The sequence below is a fragment of the Somniosus microcephalus genome, chromosome 13 (assembly GCF_052327205.1).
Source record: "Somniosus microcephalus isolate GS21.2 chromosome 13, FLI_Smic_1.0, whole genome shotgun sequence".
In the NCBI taxonomy this organism is placed as follows: Eukaryota; Metazoa; Chordata; class Chondrichthyes; order Squaliformes; family Somniosidae; genus Somniosus; species Somniosus microcephalus.
The window spans coordinates 39,043,530-39,068,296 of record NC_140999.1 but is presented as its reverse complement, the minus strand read 5'-3'; the positions used below and the strand labels follow the sequence as shown (position 1 = coordinate 39,068,296).

Here is a 24,767-nt window from a genome sequence, read left to right as displayed (position 1 = left end):
TATCTTCCCCATGGGGTATACTTTATGCCCCATGTATGTCTGCAATACGAACTTGGTATCTCTCAAGGGTATATGTGAGAATAGCCGGTTGTAATCCCTTCAATTTATGACTGATAGGGCTGATCCAGTGTCCAACTCCATTTTCACTTGGACTCCGGCTATTTTTAGCATGACCCAGATAGTTTGTAGGTCAGCTTTCTTACTCACATTGTGAATTCTCAGGCTACCCAGTTCCTGGCCGTTTGGGTCTGAATCCGAATTCTGTTCGTCTGAACTCTTCTCAGCCACCTTGTGTACTTTGTTGCACTTTCCCTGTGATGGCTTTTTTTGGTTGTTGGTCTTCTTTCCTGACCGGCATACTTTAGCTATGTGACCCAGTTTGCCACATTTTCTACATTCCTGGTTTTTAAACCAGCATTGGTTCTGGTCGTGTGTTGTCTTCCCACAACAATAACATTTCGTTGTACCAGAAGTAATTTGATCCACACTGAGTACCGCTGCCTTTAGCTGCATTTCCGCAGTTCCTTTCGCTGCGGCTTCGTGCGATGCTGCAATAAGGACAGCCCTCTCAAGTGTAAGGTCGTTCTCTTCGAGTAGTCGCTTTTGCGTTCCTTCCTTCGACAGCCCGCATACGAACTTGTCTCGCAATGCCTCTGTCAGATTTCCTCCAAACTGGCAGTATTTCGCTAGTCTACGCAGTTCGACCAAGTATTCCGCGTTGCTTTCCTCTTTCCGTTGCGTTCTCGCATAAAATTTGAATCGTTCCGCCAACATCAGCGGTGTGGGGTTCAAGTGATCCTTCAGAACAGCAACAATATTATCGAAAGTCTGATCCGCCGGTTTAGCTGGTGATAGAAGATGCTTCAATAACCCGTATGTCTTCGCGCCCATCGAGTTTAGCAAGGTTATAGCTTTATCATCATCTTCTATTTTATTGGCCTCACAATATATCTCGATACGTTCTACGTACGTGGCCCAATCTTCCACCTCGGCATCGAAGTTGTTGATGTTACCATGCTTAGGCATCTTCACTATCTCTCACTATCTTTCTGCGAAACAACAGGATTTCTCTTTAACTTTTTAACTTTTTCTTTTTTTTTCCCAAAAATGGCGGTTTCCCGCGCTTGTCTTCTTCCCCGCCTACTGGCAAAATGGCGGTTTCCCGCGCTTGTCTTCTTCCCCCCTACTGGCAAAATGGCGGTATCCCGCTCCTGACTTCTTCCTCTGGTGGGAGGGGTAAGCTTTGCCCTCGGGCGACGACCGCTGGTTTACGGGGTTTGTAGCCTGTGCGCCGGCTTCAGTTTATTCTGAAGCGCGCGCTAGAAAAGCCGATCGCGTTCCTTGTTCCCCCCCCCCCTTCTTCTTTTCGGCAGGGGCAACCGGCGCTGGGGACAACCAGTTGGCGTCGGACAGATCCAGCTCCTGGTCCTTCACGGCAGCTGCTGCAAGCCGCTGGCCGGAACCTCGCTCGGTCTCTCTCTCGGGCTCTGTCTCTCCCGCTCGCGCGGCTCTCACTCGCTCTCTCTCGGGCTCTGTCTCTCCCGCTCGCTCGGCTCTCGCTCGCTCTCTCTCGGGCTCTGTCTCTCCCGCTCGCGCGGCTCTCCCTCAGCGGCTTTAAACGCCTCTCCCAGACCTCCCGCAGTCCGGTCCTTTCCTCCCCGGCTGCGGCTGATTCTTCGCGGGTTATTTAGTTATTTATTTATTTATTGCCTCCGCGCCTTATGATCCCGGTCACAGCGCCTCGCGGCCTCGGTAGGTGCCCGGCCTTTTTCGCTCCAATCGCGCCTCCCAGCCCTCTCGCAGTCCGGTGCTTTCCTCCCCGGCTGCGGCTGAGTTCTCCGTGGCTTATTTATTTTTATATCTTCCCGCGCCTTACGATCCCGGTCGCAGCGCCTCGTGGTCGCGGTATTTGTCCGGCCTTTTTCGCCGTCGCGGTCCAGTCGTCTCACGACGCTCCCCAGCCCGCTTGTACCGCGGCTTCTGCTCCACGCTGCCCCAGTCTCAGCGCCTCTGGGCCCGACTTCTGTCCGGCTCCTTTCCCCCTCGACCGTGGTCGAGTGCACCGCCCTTATCCTCCGTTTATTTGTTTCTATTTTCCCTTTACTCACAGTCACCGTGGCCGACTTGCTTCTCGTGTTGATCGGCTCACTCACCACCGTGGCAGAAGGGACAATCCGTGCCTGTTGCTGATGGAAGACTTCGTGTTTGAAATCTTCCTCCTTTCTTGGTCTGCAGACTCGAGTTTTCTCTCAGCAAAACGACGAGGGCGGGTGCCTCTTCTCGACGCTCGTTTACTTCTTCAGAAGTATTGTTGCCACAGGGTAAGATCGAACTCGTCGCCACTGTAAAGTCTGTAGGTTGTATAGCGAAGTAATACACAGACTACAAGAGTAACTTAAACAGGACTTTACTATTCGAAGGTCAGGGCGAATCTGCCCAATAAATTCTGCCACAGCACTTATATACCGGTGTGGTCACCGTCGGTATTACAGTATACAGCAGCCAGGATAAAGTAGTGCCACACCTAAAATAGTTCTCTTAAAGGTGGACGGTTACATACAATAGTTCTCTTAAAGGTAGAACAGTTACATACACTACAATAACAACCCATTGACCAGTGGCTGCATGGAATCCCAATGTTTCAAGAATCTCTTGAGGCTGGTAAGAGCTGCAAAGAGTGCCTGAGTCTACTGTCAGGTACTTGGCACTGAATCCCTGTGCACCTGGATGCTACTATGCCAATCTCCCTGAATTTATGGTCCTTATTTTAGTTTCTGCTTCAATTCGGTTGTTGGGCTATTGCTATATTGGGGGGACGGAGTTACACATTGGCCATACCTCTCTAGGTTCAAATTGAGCCCAGAATGAAAGTTTTCTCTGTTTGTTGGCTGTAAGGACCCCATACAAGGTGAATTATAACAGGCAGTGTAGAGGAAGCTTCACTCTGCATCTATCCCATGTTGTACCTGACCTGAGAGTGTTCAATCGGGCAGTATAGAGGGAGCTTTACCCTGCATCGAACGATTCAATTGATTAAATGAACGAGTTTAGTGCCTGCATATTGTCACATTATCTGTAGAGTCAATGCAATGTTACTTACTTGAACCAGATCCACAACCTGGGGAGAGTTGCCCGTTGGAACAAGTGCACATGTTTGGTCTGGAGCAGAACCCATCACCACATGTGTTCCGACAAATGGCTGTACAAAGACAAAAGGAAATGCACTTTAGAAACTGCCAGCTTGGTGTAAAGCAATCAAAGGTATAATTGGCTGTTGTTAGGTCACCTTTAACTCAGTTGAAGCTAGGACTCATCCATTTATGGTCATGTTACACTGTCACAGTTACAGTGGCATATTGCTGTTACACCTACAGTGAGATTGATAGTGACAATACCCTGTTAAATTTACAGTGACACTATGCCGTTATGTTTACAGTGATGTTATGCCGTTACATTTGAAGTGACACGAAGCAGTCACATGGTGGGCGACAGTCTTTCTGGGTTTGACATGGTTTTGCATTGTCAAAGATTGGCTTGCTGTGTCTCTGCTACAAGAATGTCAAACTTTGACCTTTAGCATGGCTGGAAATGCCCTTTTTAAATACTGGTTTCAGCTAATCAAAACCCTTGCAAGTTGTGTCTACCTTCAAATGAATGGGAGGAAGAAGTAAGACAATTTAGAACAGATAGATTAGGTCAGTTAGATAGACAAGAAAAACAATTTAAATGGAAGAGGAAAAGGGGTAATGTATTAGCATGGATAGAGGGTTGGTTAACAGACAGAAAACGAGAGTAAGGATAAACGGGCCATTTTCAGATTGGGAGGCTGTAACTAGTGGGCTGCCGCAAGGATCAGTGCTTGGGCCTCAGCTATTTGCAATCTATATTAAGGACTTAGATGATGGGACCGAGTGCAATGTATCCAAGTTTGCTGATGATACAAAGCTACAAAGTAAGTTGGGAGGAGAACACAAAGGGGGAGAAATTGGGTGAGTAGTGCCACCTGTTAGCGCCTAAAGAGGCAGTCAATGGCTGTAGCGCCACTGGCTGCGCCTCCCGCGATATTCAGCAGGGGCGTTAATGGTGGCGTTAGCCATTTGCACTGCGCCGCCACCGATGACGTCATCGGTGTGCACAGCGCCCCATTCGCGATATTTGGTAGCGAACGCTGCAGTTGTGCCGTTCGCTACCCGCGCCCGGTTCACGGGGCCTTACTGTGCCGGCAGCGGCGCAAGTTAAGGTGGAGGTGCGGGGCGGCTGCCTTTTTCGGCAGCCGCCTGCCAGCACCTCCGCCCCCGGCCTCCTGACCCCCCCACCCCCCGCGGCATTGCCGGCTGTTTCCCGAGAGCCCAGCACTTCTCCTTGGTGCCGGGCTCTTTTGCCGGCACTCGTGAGCAGGGATCGCGCTGGTGCAGGCCCCTCCCCCTTAACAATGGGAGAAAGGCCTGCAGTACCGCAGCGTGACGTGCCGCAGCGTGTGGCGCTGTGGCACGTTGCGCTGCGATATTCAGTTTCAGCGCCCTAAGAGGGACGCAGAGCGCCTCGAGCCTCGCCCCGTCTCCCTCTAGGGGCGTTGGAACTGAATATCTGACGATCGCTAAAGCCACGAACGCTGCGCTAAATCCTGCGCTTAGGCGACTTTTGCGCCACTTTGGCCTAGAAATTGGGTTGGGGCGCCAAAGAGTCTGCAAAGGGATATAGACAGGTTAAGTGAGTGGGTAATAAGGTGACAAATGGAGTATGATGTGGGGAAATGTGAGATTATTCACTTTGGTAGGAAGAATAGAAAAGCAGAATATTTTTTTAAATGGTGAGAAACTATTCAATGTTAGTGTTCAGAGAGATTTAGGTGTCCTGGTACAAGAAGCACAGAGTTAGCAGGCAGGTACAGCAAGCAATTAGGTGTCCTGGTACAAGAAACACAGAGTTAGCAGGCAGGTACAGCAAGCAATTAGGTGTCCTGGTACAAGAAGCACAGAGTTAGCAGGCAGGTACAGCTAGCAATTAGGTGTCCTGGTACAAGAAGCACAGAGTTAGCAGGCAGGTACAGCTAGCAATTAGGTGTCCTGGTACAAGAAGCACAGAGTTAGCAGGCAGGTACAGCAAGCAATTAGGTGTCCTGGTACAGGAAACACAGAGAGTTAGCAGGCAGGTACAGCAAGCAATTAGGAAGGCAAAGGGCATGTTGGCCTTTATTGCTAGAGGGTTGGAGTACAAGAGTAAGGAAGTCTTACTACAATTGTACAGGGCCTTGGTGCGACCACACCTGGAGTACTGGGCACAGTTTTGGTCTCCTTATCCAAGGAAGGATATACTTGGTCTTAGTGGCAGTGCAATGAAGGTTCACTGGATTGATTCCTGGAATGAGGGGGCTGTCCTATGATGAGAGATTGTGTAGAATGGGCCGATACTCTCTGGAGTTTCTAAAATGAGAGGTGATCTCATTGAAACATATAAGATTCGGCGGGGGGGGGGGAGGTGATTGACAGGGTAGATGCGGAAAGATTGTTTCCCCCAGCTGGAGAGTCTGGAATTAGGGATCATAGATCAGGATAAGGGGTCGGCCTTTTAAGACTGAGAGGAGGAGGAGTTTCTTAGCTCAAAGTGTTGTGAATCTTTGGAATTCTCAGCCCCAGAGGCTCAGTCGTTGATTATATTCAAGGCTGAGATCGATAGAATTTTGGACTCCAGGGGAATCAAGGGATATGGGGATCGGGCGGGAAAGTGGAGTTGAGGTCGATGATCAGCCATGATCTTATTGAATGGCGGAGCAGGCTCGAGGGGCCGAATGGCCTACTGCTGCTCCTATTTCTTATGTTCTTAAAGGGTGGAGGAAAAGGGAAGAAAAGTGAGCAGTAAACATTTACATTTTCATTTAAATGCTTGAGTAAGTTTGAGTGTTAATGACGGGAATAATTGAAATCTGAGGAGCTGTCTTACTATAATATTAGTGCCTGTTTCAGTGGTAGATTGTGTGAACTGAAAACTTATTTAAAACACTGGCTGGCCTGGGGACTCTTTTGGATCCACAGGCAGTTGAACTACCAACTCTGGTTGGACGTATCCCTGGTGGTTTCATCACAAGACCTCCCACCTCCAATCACCCTGCACTTTTCCCCCCCGTTTCCAATATTGCTAATAAACAAAAATATTCAAAGAATATGAAAACATAATTTTATGAATGCCGCTATGAGTTCCCCCCGGGTTTCTCGCAGCAGTGTCCAGGAGATTAATCTTCAATTCCCGGAGGCCCCAGGGCAATCCTGGAGTGCTGGTTGCAACCCCAGCAGGTTAGTCCAAGGCCCGATATACGCTGCAGCACAAAAGCTAATGCAGTTGGGAAAATTTATGGGTTATTTTTGGAACAATATGGCAGTTGAGTACTGCATCAGGAACCCAAAGTCTCAGTTCAACATTAGATGGTCTCCAGTACAACCATGAAATAATGATAGATTTGAATTAGCACCGATGAGAAAGAGAACGTAACCTGAAGAGGCCCACAATAAAACAAGTTTCCCCATGGATAGAGTTAGCTGTACTTACGCACAATACACTGGTTACCACCAGGCAATGTTTTCCAACCAGGACAACAATAGGAATGAAATCGTGATCCGCACACATTTGGCCTGAAAGAAAATGAAAGATATCGGTTACACAGCTTCTTCTGACCTCAGCTCCGGTAGCGCTAGCTGTACTCAATGTATTGGTAATGGTGGAGCAGAAGTTGGGACTGGGATTACTGCAGTAACTTCTTCCCATCACCATCCATCTTGGTGCTGTTTGTTTACAGTGCTATGGTATTAATACCACAGTAGAAAAGGGATGGAATAACTTCTTCCCTGCAGATTTGCAGTATTGCTTTTTTTGTATTCAGCTCTCTTGAAAGTTTCATTTTAGAATTTTCTTGAAACATGTGGAATGTTGTTTGTGATAGCAAACTAGAAAATTATAAGAATGTGCAAAAGCGTAATAGGATAATAAGTCACATCAAGAACAAATACAACGACCCCCAACTCATGGTCCCCATAGTTTAGAAAGCTTTCAGTTTCCATCCCTGAATCCACATGCCGCCTCCCTGATGGAGACACTGCATGGTCAGGCCTGCATTCACTTGGTCGATTCAGGAGGAGGTGTCTCTGTGCAATTCATCGCCCCTCACCTAGCCTTCTCGCCCTCTAATGCTTCAAGACTAGGAAGCTTAACCTGTAGGGGAACCCAAATGTGAGACTGACACTCGAGTCCCACAGTCAGATTCTCATTCAAGGTTAATAGGAACATAATAACAACAGAAAATGCTGGAAAAACTCAGCAGGTCAGGCAACATCTGTGGAGAGAAATTTGAGTTGACGTTTCGGGTCGAAACCCTTCTTCAAAACCTGAAGGGTTTCGACCCGAAACTGTAATGTATATACCTTTAAGGGGGGAACTGCTTTTTACAGCTCATGTATACTGTAGTACCGGCAGTGACCACACCTGTATACAATGCTGAGTAGTAATCTGTACAGATCAGTTGCAGTGTGAGCCACGTTGAGTAAACACCTGTTGTACCGTTCTCCGCAGTCTGTGTCTTATTATACACGGACGTAACATTGGCGACGAGGCAAGTTCGAACCTACCTGCAACTCTGCATCACCTCCCGGGGATTCGTTCCTGGAGATCAGTGGATTGGAGGTCAAGGCCAGAGACTCGGGCGTCAACCACGGGCAGCCGCCCAGTCATCCAGCAGAGACTCGAGAATTGCGGGGGAGGCTGTCGAGAGCCAGGCTTGGCTTTCCAGTCGAGGTGGTCCAGCAAAACGGGCTGGCAACAGGTAGTGCACAGGCCCTTCCCGGACAGCGGTGGGCTAGAGCCCGACCGAGCGGCACAGCAAAGGGCCGAGCAGCGTCGACGGGGGAGAGAGAGAGGGCAGAGCGCACAGGGCGCAGCCGGTGTTCAGGGGCTGAGCAGCGTCGGAAAGAGGGAGAGAGAGACGCGCAGAAACCCGCGAGGCGCCGCCATTGCCACGACAACCGCCGGCAGCGGCGTTGGCAGCAGTGGGGGAGGAAGGAAAGCGTGGGAGACACCATTTTAAGCCATTGGGAGACGCCATTTTAAACCATACCCAAAATGCCAAAGAGTGGCAGTATCACCACATTTGACAATGAAGTCGAAGATTGGACTACATATGTCGAACGAATAGAGGTGTACTGCAAGGCAAATGAGGTGTTAGATGACAAGAAAGCGTTGGTATTGTTAAATTTAATGGGTGCAAAGACGTATGGGTTATTACAAAATCTAGTAACCCCAACGAGGCCAATGGAAAAGAGTTTTGAAGACATAGTAACGATACTACAGGAACATTTAAACCCCACACCGCTGCTGATAGCAGAAAGATTCAAGTTTCACAAACGGAACCAGCATAAGGATGAAAGCAATGCTGAATATTTAACAGAACTGCGCAAACTATCGAAACACTGCCAGTTTGGAGCGGGACTGGCAGATACCTTAAGGGACAAGTTTGTGTGTGGGCTTCAAAGTGAAGGAACCCAGAAACGGCTTTTATCTGAAAAGGACCTTACGCTAGAAAAGGCTTTCAGCATTGCGGTATCATATGAAGCAGCAGCACGGGGCGCTGCAGAGATACAACAGAGACCGCAAGAATATGGCACAAACGAAATGTCATATGGAACAGAGAAGTGCTATCGCTGCGGCAGAACAACACACGACCAGAATGATTGCTGGTTCAAAGACAAAGTGTGCAGACAGTGTGGAAAAGTAGGACACATAGCACGAGTCTGCAGGTCGGGAAAGAAAACCAGCAATAAGAAACCTACCAAAGGAAAGTACCAGAAGGTACATAAGATGACGGAGAATAGTTCAGATGAACAAAAGAGTGATAACAACTCCGAAAGCAGGGAACTGAGTTGTTTGAAACTACATAATGTGATCACAACGGAGGATCACCGAACCATTTGGGTCACTCTCAAGATAGCAGGAGTCCAGGTAAAGATGGAATTGGACACAGGATCAGCCCTAACAGTCATAAACCAACGGGACTGCGAGCGGCTATTCTCACACATACCCTTGAGAGACACAAAAATTATTTTGAAGACGTACACGGGGCAAAAAGTCTACCCCAAAGGAAAAATAAGGGTGACCGTTATATATAACGGTAAGGAAACACCAAAACTAGACCTGTATGTATTGCAAGATGGAGGACCACCATTACTGGGACGTGAATGGATCCGGAAAATACAATTGGATTGGCATTCCATACAGGCAGTAACTGTGGCTGACAAAAAGGATGACGACGTCACACCTGAGCGACTGTCAAAGATCCTAACTGACACGAAAGAAGTGTTCCAGCAAGGACTCAGAACACTAAAAGGCATGACAGCGACGATTAAAATTGAAGAAAACGCAAGCCCAAAATTTTTTAAGGCCAGACCGGTACCTTATGCGATCCGCCCAGCCGTCGAAGCAGAGCTGGAGAGTCTGGAACGTTCAGGTGTACTGTCCAAGGTAGACTGGAGCGAGTGGGCTACACCCATCGTCCCTGTGATGAAAAAGTTGTTGAGCAGCACGCCTGGGGAACCAAGGAAGGTTCGCATCTGTGGGGACTTTAAGGTAACAGTGAACTCGGTCCTTCACACCGTACAATATCCACTTCCGCGGACTGAAGAAATTTTCGCCTCGCTATCTGGAGGGAAACGCTTCACTAAGATTGATCTGGCCCAGGCGTATCTGCAAATGGAGGTAGAAGAAGCATCAAAAAAATACCTCACAATCAACACCCATAAAGGTCTCTACCAATACAACCGGCTGGTATTCGGGGTAGCATCAGCTCCGGCTATTTGGCAGAGGGCAATGGAACAAGTCCTGCAAGGGATCCCAGGGACCCAGTGTTATTTGGACGACATCCTGGTCACGGGCGAAAATGACAGTGATCACCTTGCCAACCTGGAGCAGGTGCTCACTAGATTGCAGGAATATGGGCTCCGAGCTAACCGCCCCAAATGCGAGTTTTTTAGAAAACAGATCTCGTATTGTGGCCACGTTATCGATAAAGAGGGGTTACATAAGTCCCCGGAGAAGATTGAGGCAGTAGTCAAGGCTCCAGCACCGGAAAATGTGTCACAACTGAGGTCGTTCCTCGGGCTGGTAAACTACGACCATAAGTTCTTACCAAATTTGTCTACAATACTACACCCACTGAACACCCTACTGCAAACTGGGGTGCCATGGAAGTGGAGTGACGAATGTAGACGAGCTTTCCAGAAGAGCAAAACACTAATCACATTGAAAGAGCTATTGGCCCATTGCAACCCGGCATTACCAATTCAGTTGGCATGTGATGCGTCACCCTACGGCATTGGAGCGGTGCTGTTGCACAAATTCTCGGACGGCTCAGAGAGGCCAATAGCATTTGCGTCACGATCACTAACCTCAGCCGAGCGTAACTACGCCCAGATTGACAGGGAGGCCCTCAGCCTAGTGTGGGGAGTGAAAAAGTTCAATCACTATCTGCACGGGCAGAAATTCACCTTGCTGACTGATCACCAGCCTCTTCTCTCCATTTTTAATCCGAAGAAGGGCGCTCCGGTGATGACTGCGCAACGACTAGAAAGATGGTCACTTTTTCTAGGGGCGCACCACTATGAGATTGAATATAAGGGCACGAAACAGCATGGAAATGCTGATGGGCTATCACGCCTGCCACTGCCTACTGCGGAGGAAGCACCAGCAGTGGATCCTGTCGAAATATTCCATTCGACTATAGTAGAATACCTACCGGTAACTAACGCTTGTATCGAAAAGGAAATCCGAAATGACCCGACACTGTCTCAGGTATATGATTTGACGGTGAAGGGATGGCCAGCACATGGCGACTCACTGTTGCCAGCATTCTCGACAAGGAGAGAACAGCTGTCAGTGTGCCGGGGGACCTTGATGTGTGGATCCCGAGTGGTAATTCCACCCAAGTTAAGGGATAGAGTGCTCAATGAGCTTCATGAGGGTTATCTGGGAGGGGTAAAAATGAAAAGCCTAGCCAGGGCTTATGTGTGGTGGCCGGGAATCGATAAACAAATCGAGGACCTGACCAAGAGCTGCTCAGGATGCCAGAAAGTCCAAAATGCACCACCACAGGCCCCTCTACACCCATGGGAGTGGCCCTCATCTCCATGGCAACGGGTGCATATTGATTTTGCTGGTCCATTCATGGAGTCAATGTTTTTAATAGCCATGGATGCGCACTCGAAATGGCCTGAGGTGATCAAAATGTCCTCCACCACCACGGAGAAAACTATTGCAGTCCTACGGACCATTTTTGCCAGGAATGGCTTGCCAGAACAGATTTGCTCCGACAACGGACCACAGTTTGTGTCCGAAGAGTTCCGGAGGTTCTTGAAAAAGAATGGGGTAAGGCATTACACATCCGCCCCGTATCATCCAGCCACAAATGGATTGGCTGAGAGGTTCGTACAAACCTTTAAGAAGGCAATAAAGGCTATGTACAATGACAACATTCCGCTGCAGCACAAGGTGGACAATTTCCTGTTCGCCTACCGGAATGCGACACATGCAGTCACCAATCAGGCCCCAGCCATGATGTTCTTTAACCGAAGGTTAAGATCTCACCTGGATTTGCTCAGACCAAACGTACGAAGAGATGTTGAGAGTAAGCAATTCCAGCACATCCATGAGAAGCCAACAAGGAGCTTCAATGTAGGGCAACCAGTCTTGGCCCGCGACTACCGAACAGAAAAATGGCAGCCAGGAACGACATGCACACGGCAGGGCCCACTAATGTACACAGTGGACGTTGGGGAGAGCATCGTGAGATGCCATGCTGACCAGATCCTAGAGTCACAGGAACAAGTCAACCCCATGCCTCGCCCATACGTACCTGGTGATGAACCCGACGTACAGGTCGCATCTACCCCAGAAACAGTAGCATCGGAAGCTGATGAACCAACCGATGACAGGGGGCCAGAATCGCCTCCGCACCAAGAGCAAGACACTCGGGAAAGGCGCTATCCAGAAAGGATCAGGAAGCCTCCCCAAAGACTGAATATATAAATAGACTATTTTCAGCTAATGTTGCATGTTAAAAGTGTTAATTGTAATTAGTTTGATATTTAATTGTTAAATGAGTGTTATGGTACTGTTAATCTAAAAGGGGAGGAATTGTAATGTATATACCTTTAAGGGGGGGAACTACTTTTTACAGCTCATGTATACTGTAGTACCGGCAGTGACCACACCTGTATATAACGCTGAGTAGTAATCTGTACAGATCAGTTGCAGTGCGAGCCACGTTGAGTAAACACCTGTTGTACCGTTCTCTGCAGTCTGTGTCTTATTATACACGGACGTAACAGAAACGTCAACTCAAATTTCTCTCCACGGATGTTGCCTGGCCTGCTGAGTTTTTCCAGCATTTTCTGTTGTTTTTCGGATTTCCAGCATCTGCAGTATTTTGCTATCTTAATAGGAACATTACTGGCCTCTCACCTGCTTGACACTTAAATCAATTTGTCAGTGTTAAAATGGATCTTTGTGGCTCTCAATCACATCACTAGTCCCACTTCCCAGCTCAAGCAGAAGGTAAAATTGAGATGTTGCCTCACTAGAGGCCACGCCTGTCTCCTGACCACACTGGCACTGCAGTCACTGCGATATTCACACAGCTTGCACTGATCCCCCTGAATAGTTCACTCTCCTGCTGTTGGAAGCTTCCTGTTAGGGAATGAGGAACATTCCCAAAATATCAGCAATTCCAGGCAATTTGATGGTGCGGAAGGATTTCAATGCTCACGGAGCATCATCGGAGGCCTTTCACCCTCCAGCTAAAGGTCAGCCTGACTTTCCCCAACAGGCCACAGTTCTTGTCTGGTTTAGGTCAATAAGGTAAGCTCTGAATCAGCCACAGATCTGAGCCAAGGACTGACGGTATACACGTTTACTACAATGAGAGTTCAACAACTCTGATGGGACTTACTTGATGTTGAATGACCTGTGTAAATAGTTCAAACAAGTAACAGTGAAAGGTTCCTCTAATCTGACTTTGTACAGATAATGCAAGAGAAATATTCAGCCAGTCTTGTGATTATGCACATGCTGGTGTTCAGAAGAGAGACACTGACATGGATTCCTCTCCGGCAGGGTGTCAGGCTAATGGGAAACATCCTCCAGGAAAGGTTTGATAACCAGTTTCAAATATTTATTATATCTGTGTGCGACTATAGATTGAGAGCAATATTTTACAGAAGGAGACATACTGCTCAGCACCCCACTGCTCTCAATTATCCAAAGGCTGGGGGCAGGTAGATACGAGTGTGAGACATGGACCCAACAATTACAGCAATAAGACCGATCTGACGTAAACATCATATCTACCCTTTGCGTTGATAAATCAAGTTGTTTTGGCAATTCCTAACGGATTGCTGGCTTGGAGCGTTATATTGTGTTGGTCACATTATGCGACTAGCAAGCTGCTGCCGTGCCATCAGATACTGGGCCCTAAGCTCTGGAATTCCCTCCCTAAACGTCTACGCCTCTCTTTCCTCCTTTAAAACGCTCCTTAAAACCTACCTCTTTATATAATATCTTATGTGGCTCACTGTCAAATGTTGTTTGATAACCTTGGGACGTTTTACTGCATTAAAGGCGCTATATAAATGCAAATTGTTCTTGTTGCTGCTGCCTCCAAGGAGCCGATTCCCACTTACATCAAAACCAAACCTAGTCAACTCCAGATAAACAGATACCCGATCCGGAAAAGGAAATCCTAACCCTCCCCCTCAAACCCTTTGTACCTGTGCCCATTGTACACAACTGCTGCCCAAACAAAACATTCCAGATTAAAGATAGCATGTTCTCTAATTAGCTGGTTTAATAGAAGCTCTTGGTTCTAAATCCAGGCCATCCGTTTTAACAGTCCAGTCATTATTGTATAAAATGGACAGTCTTATTACTGAATAGTTTTATTTAGTTTGAATTACTAGATGACTGACTGATTACACCAGAAGAATCAACCAGTGTGCAATAGCCTGCAACAGGAACAGAGCAGGAATTAAAGGACAGGGTGCACGCTCTCAGATATCTGATCTTGCATTGAGAGACACCCTGGGAATGGCCAAGGCCCACAGGGCAGGATATCCCCAAGGTTGGAAAGATAGGAGGAGGTAAATCAAGTAGCAGCAATTAAGTGACATCAAGCTTGGGTTTTAAAAGGCTGTAAATTGCAATAGGAAGATTGAGGGAGGTGAGGACTTCTACAGCATGGAGGTCCTGGAAGAGCATAATTTAGAGTAGAAGGTAGTGTGTTGAGTTTTGATTTCAGGACATTGAAGATGCAGGGAGGAGGAAGATGCATTAAGATTTAGTACTTGGAGCTTAGAAGGAACAAGAGAAGAGGTCAGAGGAGCACAGACCACTGTTATATCAATCTCCTGTTGCACTGAGAAACACACAATCATTTAGTATAATCATTAGTCACTCACAGAGGACAGAGGCAAGCTAGGGCCAGTAAAGACATCTCTGAAACTGATGGCCTTGCCTTTGTTATGCTAAACTCATTCTAAATCCCAGGTTAACCATCCCAAAGTCTTGACCAACAAAATGTTAAGTTGGGTTACTAATTGTTTTACTGCGTGAACACCCTTATTCTTGGGCTTTGTACTGCAGGAAGACTTGTGGGAAGTCTTGACGTTTTATTGATCCAGTGAAGACAAAGGACTGAGCCCATCTTGACTCAGGCTCTGACAACCTTTGGAGGGTCTTAAATCGGAAGATTAGGAAATCTAATTGGGTGCCACTGACAGATGAATTTCTGACCACCTGATCTCAGCTGGGGTGGTGGGGGCTACAATTGGCCTCGTGGCCCTTTGGTTAGGGAGGGCAATAATTAGCCTGGGGTCCTGCTCCTGATCACTATCCAGTGACCCCCCTGCTGGAAAATGCACGCACTGAAATTGGGATCAGGCTCAGCTACATGATCTCCCAGTATGGAAGAGTGCACCCGCCAGTTCCTCCCCCAGTATACCTGTGGGATTGTGCCTTAGCAAGATTCAGTGCCTTCTTAAGACAAATTGAAAAGAAATCAATGAATCCAGAATACATGAAGCCTCACACTGTTCAACATCAAAAAATTCTTGAGTCATATTGAGAGCACATTCAATGCAATTCCCTGCACAGCCAGTGTGCTGAGGTTTCATGTATTTTCACCCGTATCTACAAAAATTGCCTTTAACCTAGCCAGAGAGCGCTCACAGTCATCATAGACTTTACTTTGCATGGCTCATTAATTCAAATTTCTATTTTGTCTCCTCCCTGGCTCCATGTTGTCCCCCGTGAGGGAGGAGAGTCTGGGCTACATATGTGATTTTCAGAAATCTTTGCATTTTAGAAACTGCCTCCAAATCCTCCAGTTTGCACTGTATTAGCAATGTGTTCAGGCAGTAGATACTGGAAAATTCAGACCGGCAGGTGGGCTCTGCACTGCGACAGTACCCTCGCTTAATAATACATATTTCTAGAAGTACAGGATAGTTTTCTTTTTTTGCTTCCCAAGATAAAGGGCCACTGACCAGCAGAGCTCCCCCATGCAGGGTAGGAGCTCAATAGATGAGAGTTGGATTGGAATTGTGGCCCTAGAATTGAAACTCCAGCGCAGTACCAGGGCTCAAACTAGACGGTGCACCAGGGCTGAAGGCAGGAGCACACCAGATCTATCCCAGGCTTGTAATAGGCTGAAACTAGGCAAGCACCATCTCATACCACAAAAGGCTTTCTCTCTTCAACTAGTTGTAGAGAAATTCCAATTTTGCTTCGTTAAAAACCACATGGACAATAATTAAATCAGACATGCGAGTCCATCCATTGAATGGGCTGCCTTTATCTATCTCCACATTGCAATAACCTGAAAAACATTCAATAAATTAATTATCCTTGCCAGTTTCCTTCACCAATATTCTTTCCTCTCCTGCAGGCATTTACCCCTGAGGGGTACAGTTCACCAGATGCTGACCTTTGCTGCTCCCTAAAGCACTGATTCTTGGTGGGGTACAGTCCCCCGGGCGCTGACTCTTAGTAGGGTGCAGTCTCCCGGGCACTGACTCTTGGTGGGGTACAGTCCCCCATGGCACTGACTCTTGGTGGGGTACAGTCTCCCCTGGGCACTGACTCTTGGTGGGGTACAGTCTCCCGGGCACTGACACTTGCTGGGGTACAGTCCCCTGGGCACTGACTCTTGCTGGGGTACAGTCCCCCGGGAACTGACTCTTGGTGGGGTACAGTCTCCCAGGCACTGACTGTTGGTGGGGTACAGTCTCCCAGGCACTGACTGTTGGTGGGGTACAGTCTCCCGGGCACTGACTCTTAGTGGGGTACAGTCGCCCGGGCACTGACTCTTGGTGGGGGTACAGTCTCCCGGACACTGACTCTTGGTGGGGTCCAGTCCCCCAAGCACTGACTCTGGGTGGGGTACTGTCCCCTGGGCACTAACTCTTGGTGGGGTACAGTCTCCTGGGCACTGACTCTGAGTGGGGTACAGTCCCCTGGGCACTGACTCTTGGTGGGGTACAGTCCCCTGGGCACTGACTCTTGGTGGGGTACAGTCTCCTGGGCACTGACTCTTGGTGGGGTACAGTCTCCCCTCGGCACTGACTCTTGGTGGGGTACAGTCCCCCGGGCACTGACTCTTGGTTGGGTACAGTCCCCTGGGCACTGACTCTTGGTGGGGTACAGCCTCCTGGGCACTGACTCTTGGTGAGGTGCAGTCCCCCCGGGCACTGACACTTGGTGGGGTACAATCTCCTGGGCACTGACTCTTGGTGGGGTACAGTCCCCCGGGCACTGAATCTTGGTGGGGTACAGTCCCCTCAGGTACTGACTCTTGGTGGGGTACAATCTCCCAGGCACTGACTCTTGGTGGGGTACAGTCTCCCAGGCACTGACTCTTGGTGGTGTACAGTCTCCCAGGCACTGACTCTAGGTGGGGTACAGTCCCCCTGGGCACTGACTCTTGGTGGGGTACAGTCCCCCTGGGCACTGACTCTTGGTGGGGTACAGTCTCCCGGGCACTGACTCTTGGTGGGGTACAGTCCCCTGGGCACTGACTCTTGGTGGGGTACTGTCCCCTGGGCACTGACTCTTGGTGGGGTACAGTCTCCCGGGCACTGACTCTTGGTGGGGTACAGTCCCCTGGGCACTGACTCTTGGTGGGGTACTGTCTCCTGGGCACTGACTCTTGGTGGGGTACTGTCTCCTGGGCACTGACTCTTGGTGGGGTACAGTCTCCTGGGCACTGACTCTTGGTGGGGTGCAGTCCCCCCAGGCACTGACACTTGGTGGGGTACATTCTCCTGGGCACTGACTCTTGGTGGGGTACAGTCCCCCGGGCACTGACTCTGGGTGGGGTACAGTTTCCCTGGGCACTGACTCTTGGTGGGGTACAGTCTCCCGGGCACTGACTCTTGGTGGGGTACAGTCCCCCGGGCACTGACTCTTGGTGGGGTGCAGTCTCCCGGGTGCTGACTCTTGGTGGGGTAAATTTATATCGGCCAGAGATTCTTTTCAGACCACCCCCCACCAAAGTAGCCATTTCTTCTATGAACCTAGACAGTAAATATCATCACAGAGTGCTCTACTGCAGAGGAGCGCTCCACAGTTGAGCCGAAACAACTCTTCACCCGCCGATATCCACAAACACCCATGTTCAGGAAAAGTGTTCTGGAGCAGGAATCCTGCTTGATTTTGCCTTCCTTAACCCATGTTCACTAAGGCTAATTTTAGCCTCCCACCCCCTTCTGTCACCCCAGTTGAGATCGGACCAGGAACCTGGGCCCTTCCTAATCTATATCAGTTCCTCACTGATTAGCTTCTCTGATGGCTCAGAGAAGCTAAACAAGAAATTTCAGTGCATAATGAGTTAAATATGCCTGGATTCAGAGAATTCAGGAACATAAACACTTCCTGTTCCTCAAAAAACACTTGTTGAAGCAAACCCACAATTTGAAATACTGATTTTAATTGCTGTCTCCGTTCCCCAGAGTTTCTGTTGCAATAAGGATTCATTTGAAAATCACAGCTGTTGGCCAGAAAACAATGACAATAATTTTCCCCCAAATTAGACAAAAGTCTCAGCTGGAAATGGTAAACACAAACAGTATCTATTGCAAGTCTATATGGTCCTCTAAATCTGGAATTACTTGTCTGTCCATATACAATGGCAGGAATGACTCTATGCTGCCAATCAGACAGTTTATACATGGAGCACATTTACATCAACGCTTCTGTCCAACATATGTGAGCATCATGTTGAAATAGCCAAAGAGGTAATGGGCTGTAAGTGCTGGTATCCAATAACCCAAATTTCCTCCCCTACTAATCCCAGCCGGTTAGAATTTTAATTGAAACAGGAAATTAACATGGCTTGAATTTATTCTAGTTTAAACTGACCAAACTTAGGCCCAGTGCTTTTTTAAAATTCATTCACGGGATGTGGGCATCGCTGGCAAGGCCAGCATTTATTGCCCATCCCTAATTGCCCCTGAGAAGGTGGTGGTGAGCCGCTTTCTTGAACCGCTGCAGTCCATGTGGTGAAGGTACTCTCACAGTGTTGTTAGGGAGGGAGTTCCAGGATTTTGATCCAGCGACGATGAAGGAACGCCGATATATTTCCAAGTCAGGATGGTGTGTGACTTGGAGGGGAACTTGGAGGTGGTTCTTACACAAGAAAGACTGTGATAGACTGAACTTGCAGTTTAACCAGTCTTTCACCACATAAGTGGGCAAATTTGACATGTGAATCAGACTAAGTTAATCCCCTACCACGCATTCTGTTTGGGTCAGTGGATGATGCTCAAGTTGGCCACTTCATTCTGGCCAGTGTGATCCAGTGAAGCAGTAAATAGTCCAGCCAGCAGAGTTGAATGGAGAGGTGCAGATGGACAGGTTTTCTGGAGAGTTACTGCATTGTGTTTGAGGGTCAGCGAGCAATTATACAAATTTTTTCCTCAGTAGATTAAATGGATGGGGTGGTGTCCACAATATGGTACATTGTGCATTGGCTGTGGAAGGAGATTAAATGGGTGGGTAGAGTCCATGATAGGGAAGAATACACATGGGCTGTAGAGGGAGTGAATGGGCTTTTTCTTGCCCCATACTTTCTTCTGTTATGGTATTTATACAGACAATATATAATTTGGGGTGATTTATAACTTGTACTTTGGTAGCCTTTAGACTCCAGAAATTCACAAGCGCACATATTCTTCACCTTTGTGAGGATGTATGCCTTCTCTATACATCATGTCTATCTTTTTTCAAAATGTCTCCCCTCTTTCTTAGGCTATAGTTCCAGGGATACCACCAGCCCCTAGTACATCAATAAACTTACCATTTTTCATGCGAGCGTTGAGAGGATATTTGACTGCGAGAAGTATCATAGCCAAGTTCAATCATGCCCACCTCTGGTTGATTTTACACACACACATTCCAGCAGGCCCACTGGACAGTGATCAGGTGCAGCAACATGGATGATTTTTCTTGTCCCTACCCCACAGGCATTGTTTAGGTCGCTCTCTACCACACATTGCTCCTGACCAAGAGTGCAGACCAAGAGCTGAGCTCACTCCTAATGATACTCTTGGAGCTGCCAGGAGCTCGAAGAAAGAGTTGTAGGAGCAGCAACGTTAAAGTCACCCTCCAGTTTATTTCCCACCAATCCATAAGGCCAGCATCTCACCTACTCCTAGACTGGCTGGCTGAGATAGGGAGCTCTGTGTGGGGCATCACAAGAACTTTGGGTCACATTAGGAGCAAATTTACCTTGAACACAATTGCCCAAAGAAAAAGCTTAATGCAGCGAAGCTCTGTAGATTTTTTAGTTATCAAAGCAATGGACTCAATCTTTACTAACTCCCATTATCAAGTAATCAGTACACAAATCTGTAGCAAATGGCGATTTCTGTAGCACAAAACTATACCTTCCTTACAATCATATGTAGTTTCAAACTCTGTCTAGCCGTGTTTGTATTGCAAAAAATTACAGCACAACTTGAGTCAGGTCCTGACCCAACTCTGGATAGAACCATTGGACGACCCGACCCCTCTGGAGAAGGCAGTCTTTCACTCCTTGGGTTTGCCACTGCATGGAGTAGAACTCCATTGTGGTTTAAACAGGCTTAAAATGTGCTCGTGTGGGGGCTGCTGGCATAGATTTCCAAGTGAGTGTGTAAACCTCGAACAGACAGAGCTCTCTCCTGACCAGGAAAATCTGAATCAGAACTGGGCAGAAATCGGGCAGTATAAGCAAGGTCCTGCAGAGCGGTCGTCAGACCCTTTGCTACGGTATAAGTGCACTCTGTATTGCATTTATAGACAGAGTACTGTGTTGCCCAAAACACAATTTAGCAAATTGCAAATTGGGAGAAAGAATTATAGTGTAACAGCAGAAAAAGGCTGGTCTTTTAACTTGTGTTAATTGGTGACTCAAGGGGAAACTGACTTTTGTATTTGGTCTCAGTAAAAACATATTCATTCCTGTGATGTAATTGCAATATATTCACACTGGGCGTGTCTCAACCAATCCAGCTCACTTTGTGCTGTGTTTTACTTATTAAATGCAGAGGAAGGATTTATTGGAATGATTGGTCAGAGAGAGGGAGAGAAACAACACCAGAGCATTGTCAATCCAACATTAGAAATGAATAAACCACTTCTTTAATAGATTAATATATATCACCATATATTCACTGCTGTTCACATCAGATCAGCAATCGCGAATTTAAACTCACTGCATTTTTAAAAATTCATTAATATTTGCAATAACCAATGTTTCAAACATGGTCCTAAGGAACATCTATCCCTAAACATCTGAAGGTTATATATTAACTCATAATCTGCAATGCACGGATTTGTAAAGTTAAGTGAACTGACCACACTTACAAGTATAATAAATCATCTATTATCTCAAGACTTCTTTCAAGAGAAATCAAATGTAGACATTGAGGGGCTCCATGCTCCTGTCTCACCTCCTTGTAGGCATTACAGTGATTCCACTATGTGGAAAATTGAGTGGGAGTCTCACATACACACAGCCCAGTCTTATTTGCGATGGTGGGTTTGAGTTAGTTAGAAAGGCATTACAGATTATTGGGAAAAATCTTCATTTTAGGTTTCAAAAATGATGATTTTTGGCACTTGCTGATGCATTTTAAGGTAGCTCTCACTGCTATTACAATAGAGCAGCTTTACTCCTGCATCAGATTGTAAATTACACTCTGCACGTGTAGCTTTCAAAAGGAATCACACTTGATTCAACCGCTAACCAGAAGAATGAATTATTCATGGCGCTTTAATCTGAATTAAGTGTCTCAGTGGTGTATACATTTCAACTCAAGCGACACTTAAAGTTAATTGTAACTGAATTACAAAAAGTTCATGGAAAATCAACTTGAGGAGCTATGGCAAGCTGGCCACCAGCAACACACCATGCTCATTGTCCCCTCACAAGAGTCGAGCTTTGCAGCTTCTGGATGTCTGCCAGCAGTGGCTAAAAACATAATGTCTCCATCCTTCAACGGTACAAGACAGCTTTGTCACCCACTTAAAACAAAATGAAGATTTCTGTGAAATCTTCACACAAGTTAATTCAAGTCCTGTGTACTTTCTGTGTAATTGTGTAGGTTTGTGATTTATACTGGAGGCCAGCAGGAGAAACATTACCTTCAGACCCAATTTATTCCAATTGTATCTTTGACAATAATCTCAATGCAAAAAAAACAGCATTACCAACATAATGCTAACTGCTCACTTTCACTGCCTTGGCCCTGCTCACTCCCCATTTAGCCCTACTTACAGTCAGCACATTTCACTGAATTTCTCATCATTTTACAGTTTTAAAAAACCCAACTCAACTGCATTGGCCGGGTGGGACTTCCATTAATCAGACCTGTGCCTTGGTAAGTTACAATCCAAGCCACTGGGCTGTGGTTTTCATGGTAAAAGGGATGGAAGCATAGAATGTGATCCCAAAACAATGATAAAAATCCTGGAATCCCATGTAATAAAAAATGGAATTTGACTTATTCAGTCACCATAAACTATTCCCCCCTGGCTGGAATGGATTTCCAGAGAGGCATTCGGAGCTGATTTCAAGTACTATGTGGGGCTCTGGGTTCATAAGGGTTGTTAAATGCATGGAAGGAAATTCACACATATACAATAAAGTTCAAATGCATGTTTGTTTTTTAAGTACAGATTTTACAAGTAGGTCCTAAAAACTCAAAAGTGTTGACGTTTTCTCAGTCCAGTCCAGTCCTCTCTAAGGCCCCCTTCAGATCTCTGCCCCCTCCCCAAGTCACATTCCGACCAAGACAAAGAACTGGGCTCCTCTCAAGGGTAAAAACCAACTCTGAATGCATTCAAATCCTCCCATTTATTAATCGATACATTGTCCTCCCCTTCAAATCGACACACTCGGCCCCGAACATCCCTTCACTCTGAGCCAACAGCTGGCTCCCACTTTCAACCGCATTCCCAACACAAAAGCACAAAGTTTGAAGGAGACAAGCGCGAGTGGGGGGTCGGGGTTCGAGTGGAACTGAAAGACTATGAATGGCCAAACCGTGGAGAGGATCACAAACTACATTCCCCAATCCTTCCAACTTTTCCTTTATTAAACGGGGTCATTTCAAAAAGGGGGCTCAAACTTCAGATGCTAAGCGGTGTTGCTGAATAGCATATGTTTTATACATATATATATGTATAATATATATATATACACATTATTATATACATATATATTTAAAAAATAATTTATATATATTAAATGAGAAAACTTTGAGAACTAGGATTCTCTGGTATGACCAGGGCCACATTTAGAATGAAATGAGCTGTGGACCCTCTCTCTATTTCTTCTATTCGATATTTGACTAGTTTTTTCGGATTATTTGCAATGACTGAACTTTACCCTCTCAAGTTGTCTTGACCTCGTCTCCTGACCCGCGATTGTAATTCTCTGTCCCCGGCTCCTGCGAATCTCGCCGCTCCAAACTCGCTCTCTTGTTGGGTCAGCGCCTCTTCAATGGAAAGACAGATCAGAGCCGTACATCCCAGCACAAACTTGGCTATCCACCGTGCCCCCATGCTGCAACCTCCTGGAGAACGCTTCAAACTGCTGCAGACACTCAGCCCCCCGATCCACTCCTATTGGGCTGAAGAGAGAGAGAGAGAAAATTAAAGAGTTGTCTCAAACTCCCACTCCTCTCACATGAAGTCCTGACACAGGCAGCAGGCGATTCCGAGGAATGGAGGGGTAAGCACTGTGTACACAAGGGTTTTAAACAAAGAGGCAAAAGTTTACCATCAATGGGAGCGCTCTGCTGAGCAGCGGGAAAACATCTGCTTTTAATCAGGACACAGAGAATTCCTTCAGGGTCGGGAGATCCTGATCAGCCCAGAGCTCTTTGTTTGGTGGGGGATCTGGGCCGGGGAGGGAATAAAATCCTAACCCGAGGAGGAGGGGGAGAAAGCTGGATCCAAACTGGGCAAGGAGGCGGTCCTTCGTCGACAGTGGCGAGGGGCTAAAGAAACCCAGCACATTCCTGAGCCAAACGTTTCTCAAACTTCCATGGGGTCTGAAATTAACAAGGCACAGCTAAACACTTTCAGCTGTAAGATCCCTTTCCAGGGATCTACTTGTCAATTTCAGGTCGATTTCAAACTCTCCCAACAATCCGTGACTTTAAAAATGCGACCTCAGGTATATTTAAAAAATGGAGAAAGAAAATAACATAGTGATCAGCAGAAATGAGCAGACCCGAAAGTGGGTGTAGAAAGCAAACCTGCATCAGAATCACACCATCAATTCACTTAGGCTGCAAGACCACGATGACTGCATCAGTGCTTGGGCTGCTAGATGTTACATTCCCAGTCAAATGGTTCACATTTAACAGATGATCACAGAATGCAGCCAGCGAAGTCCCTGCTACAAGGAAGAAGGACAGCCCAGCAAACCAAAGTGTTGGTTCTCCAACCATCCGATCCCAATCCCTTCATCGGCATTCCAGAAAACTCCAGATTGAGAAGCCAAACTCTGGCTTTGATTTTATTTTAAAACCTAATTTCTAAATTCTTTCTTCCAACTGAATCTTTTAATCACAGAGATTAGAAAACGTGTGTCCCATGTTGCACGTTTTGTGAACATTCTGGAGAAGTTCCCTCACCGAGGTAACCGTGATATCCACACACTTGTAATGTCCTCAGTCTGCCTGCACCGGGCAAATCCAAACAAACAGCTGCGGCACACAATGGAAGTGACAACCATCTTTGTTAAACAAACCCAGCCTAACTCTGTTCTCAACTCTTCTCCTTTAATAACAATATTTGTTCAAACAATGCCGTTGCCTTTTTTCTATTGATTTCATTCATCAGATACAGAATAATATTGTTGAGAAGAGTTCACAAATTCAGAATAAGAAGGCAAGTCAGGGAGAACTTTTTCACTCAAAGGGTAATCAAGTTGTGGAATAAGGACATTGAAGTAGGCAGCTTAAGGGGTCAAGAGACAATGAGGTGCCTTTTTGGACAGAGAAGGAATTGAATGATATGGTGAGAAGGTGTGTAGGTGGGTTTATATGGGATATATAATTAGGGGTGTAGGTGCGATTGAGGGATATGTGGTTAGAAGGTGAGATTGAGGGATATGTGGTTAGGTGTGCAGGTGTGATTGAGGGATATTTGGTTAGAAGGTGAGATTGAGGGATATGTGGTTAGAAGGT

At 46.9% G+C, this 24,767-nt stretch overlaps 1 protein-coding gene across 1 annotated transcript in view; it reads right to left on the bottom strand.

The window, feature by feature from the left end:
- The window catches only part of LOC147108243 (fibrillin-2-like), a 125,503-nt gene extending 102,220 nt beyond the window's left edge, over positions 1–23,283 (bottom strand). The window contains exons 1-3 of the mRNA XM_086005999.1: positions 22,958–23,283; positions 6,544–6,626; positions 3,101–3,199 (exon numbers count right to left, since the gene is read on the bottom strand). Coding sequence (XP_085862125.1) covers positions 3,101–3,199; positions 6,544–6,626; positions 22,958–23,133 — 358 coding nt within the window. The 5' untranslated portion in view covers positions 23,134–23,283. The remainder of the gene's footprint in view (positions 1–3,100; positions 3,200–6,543; positions 6,627–22,957) is intronic.
- Positions 23,284–24,767: the final 1,484 nt, after the last annotated feature.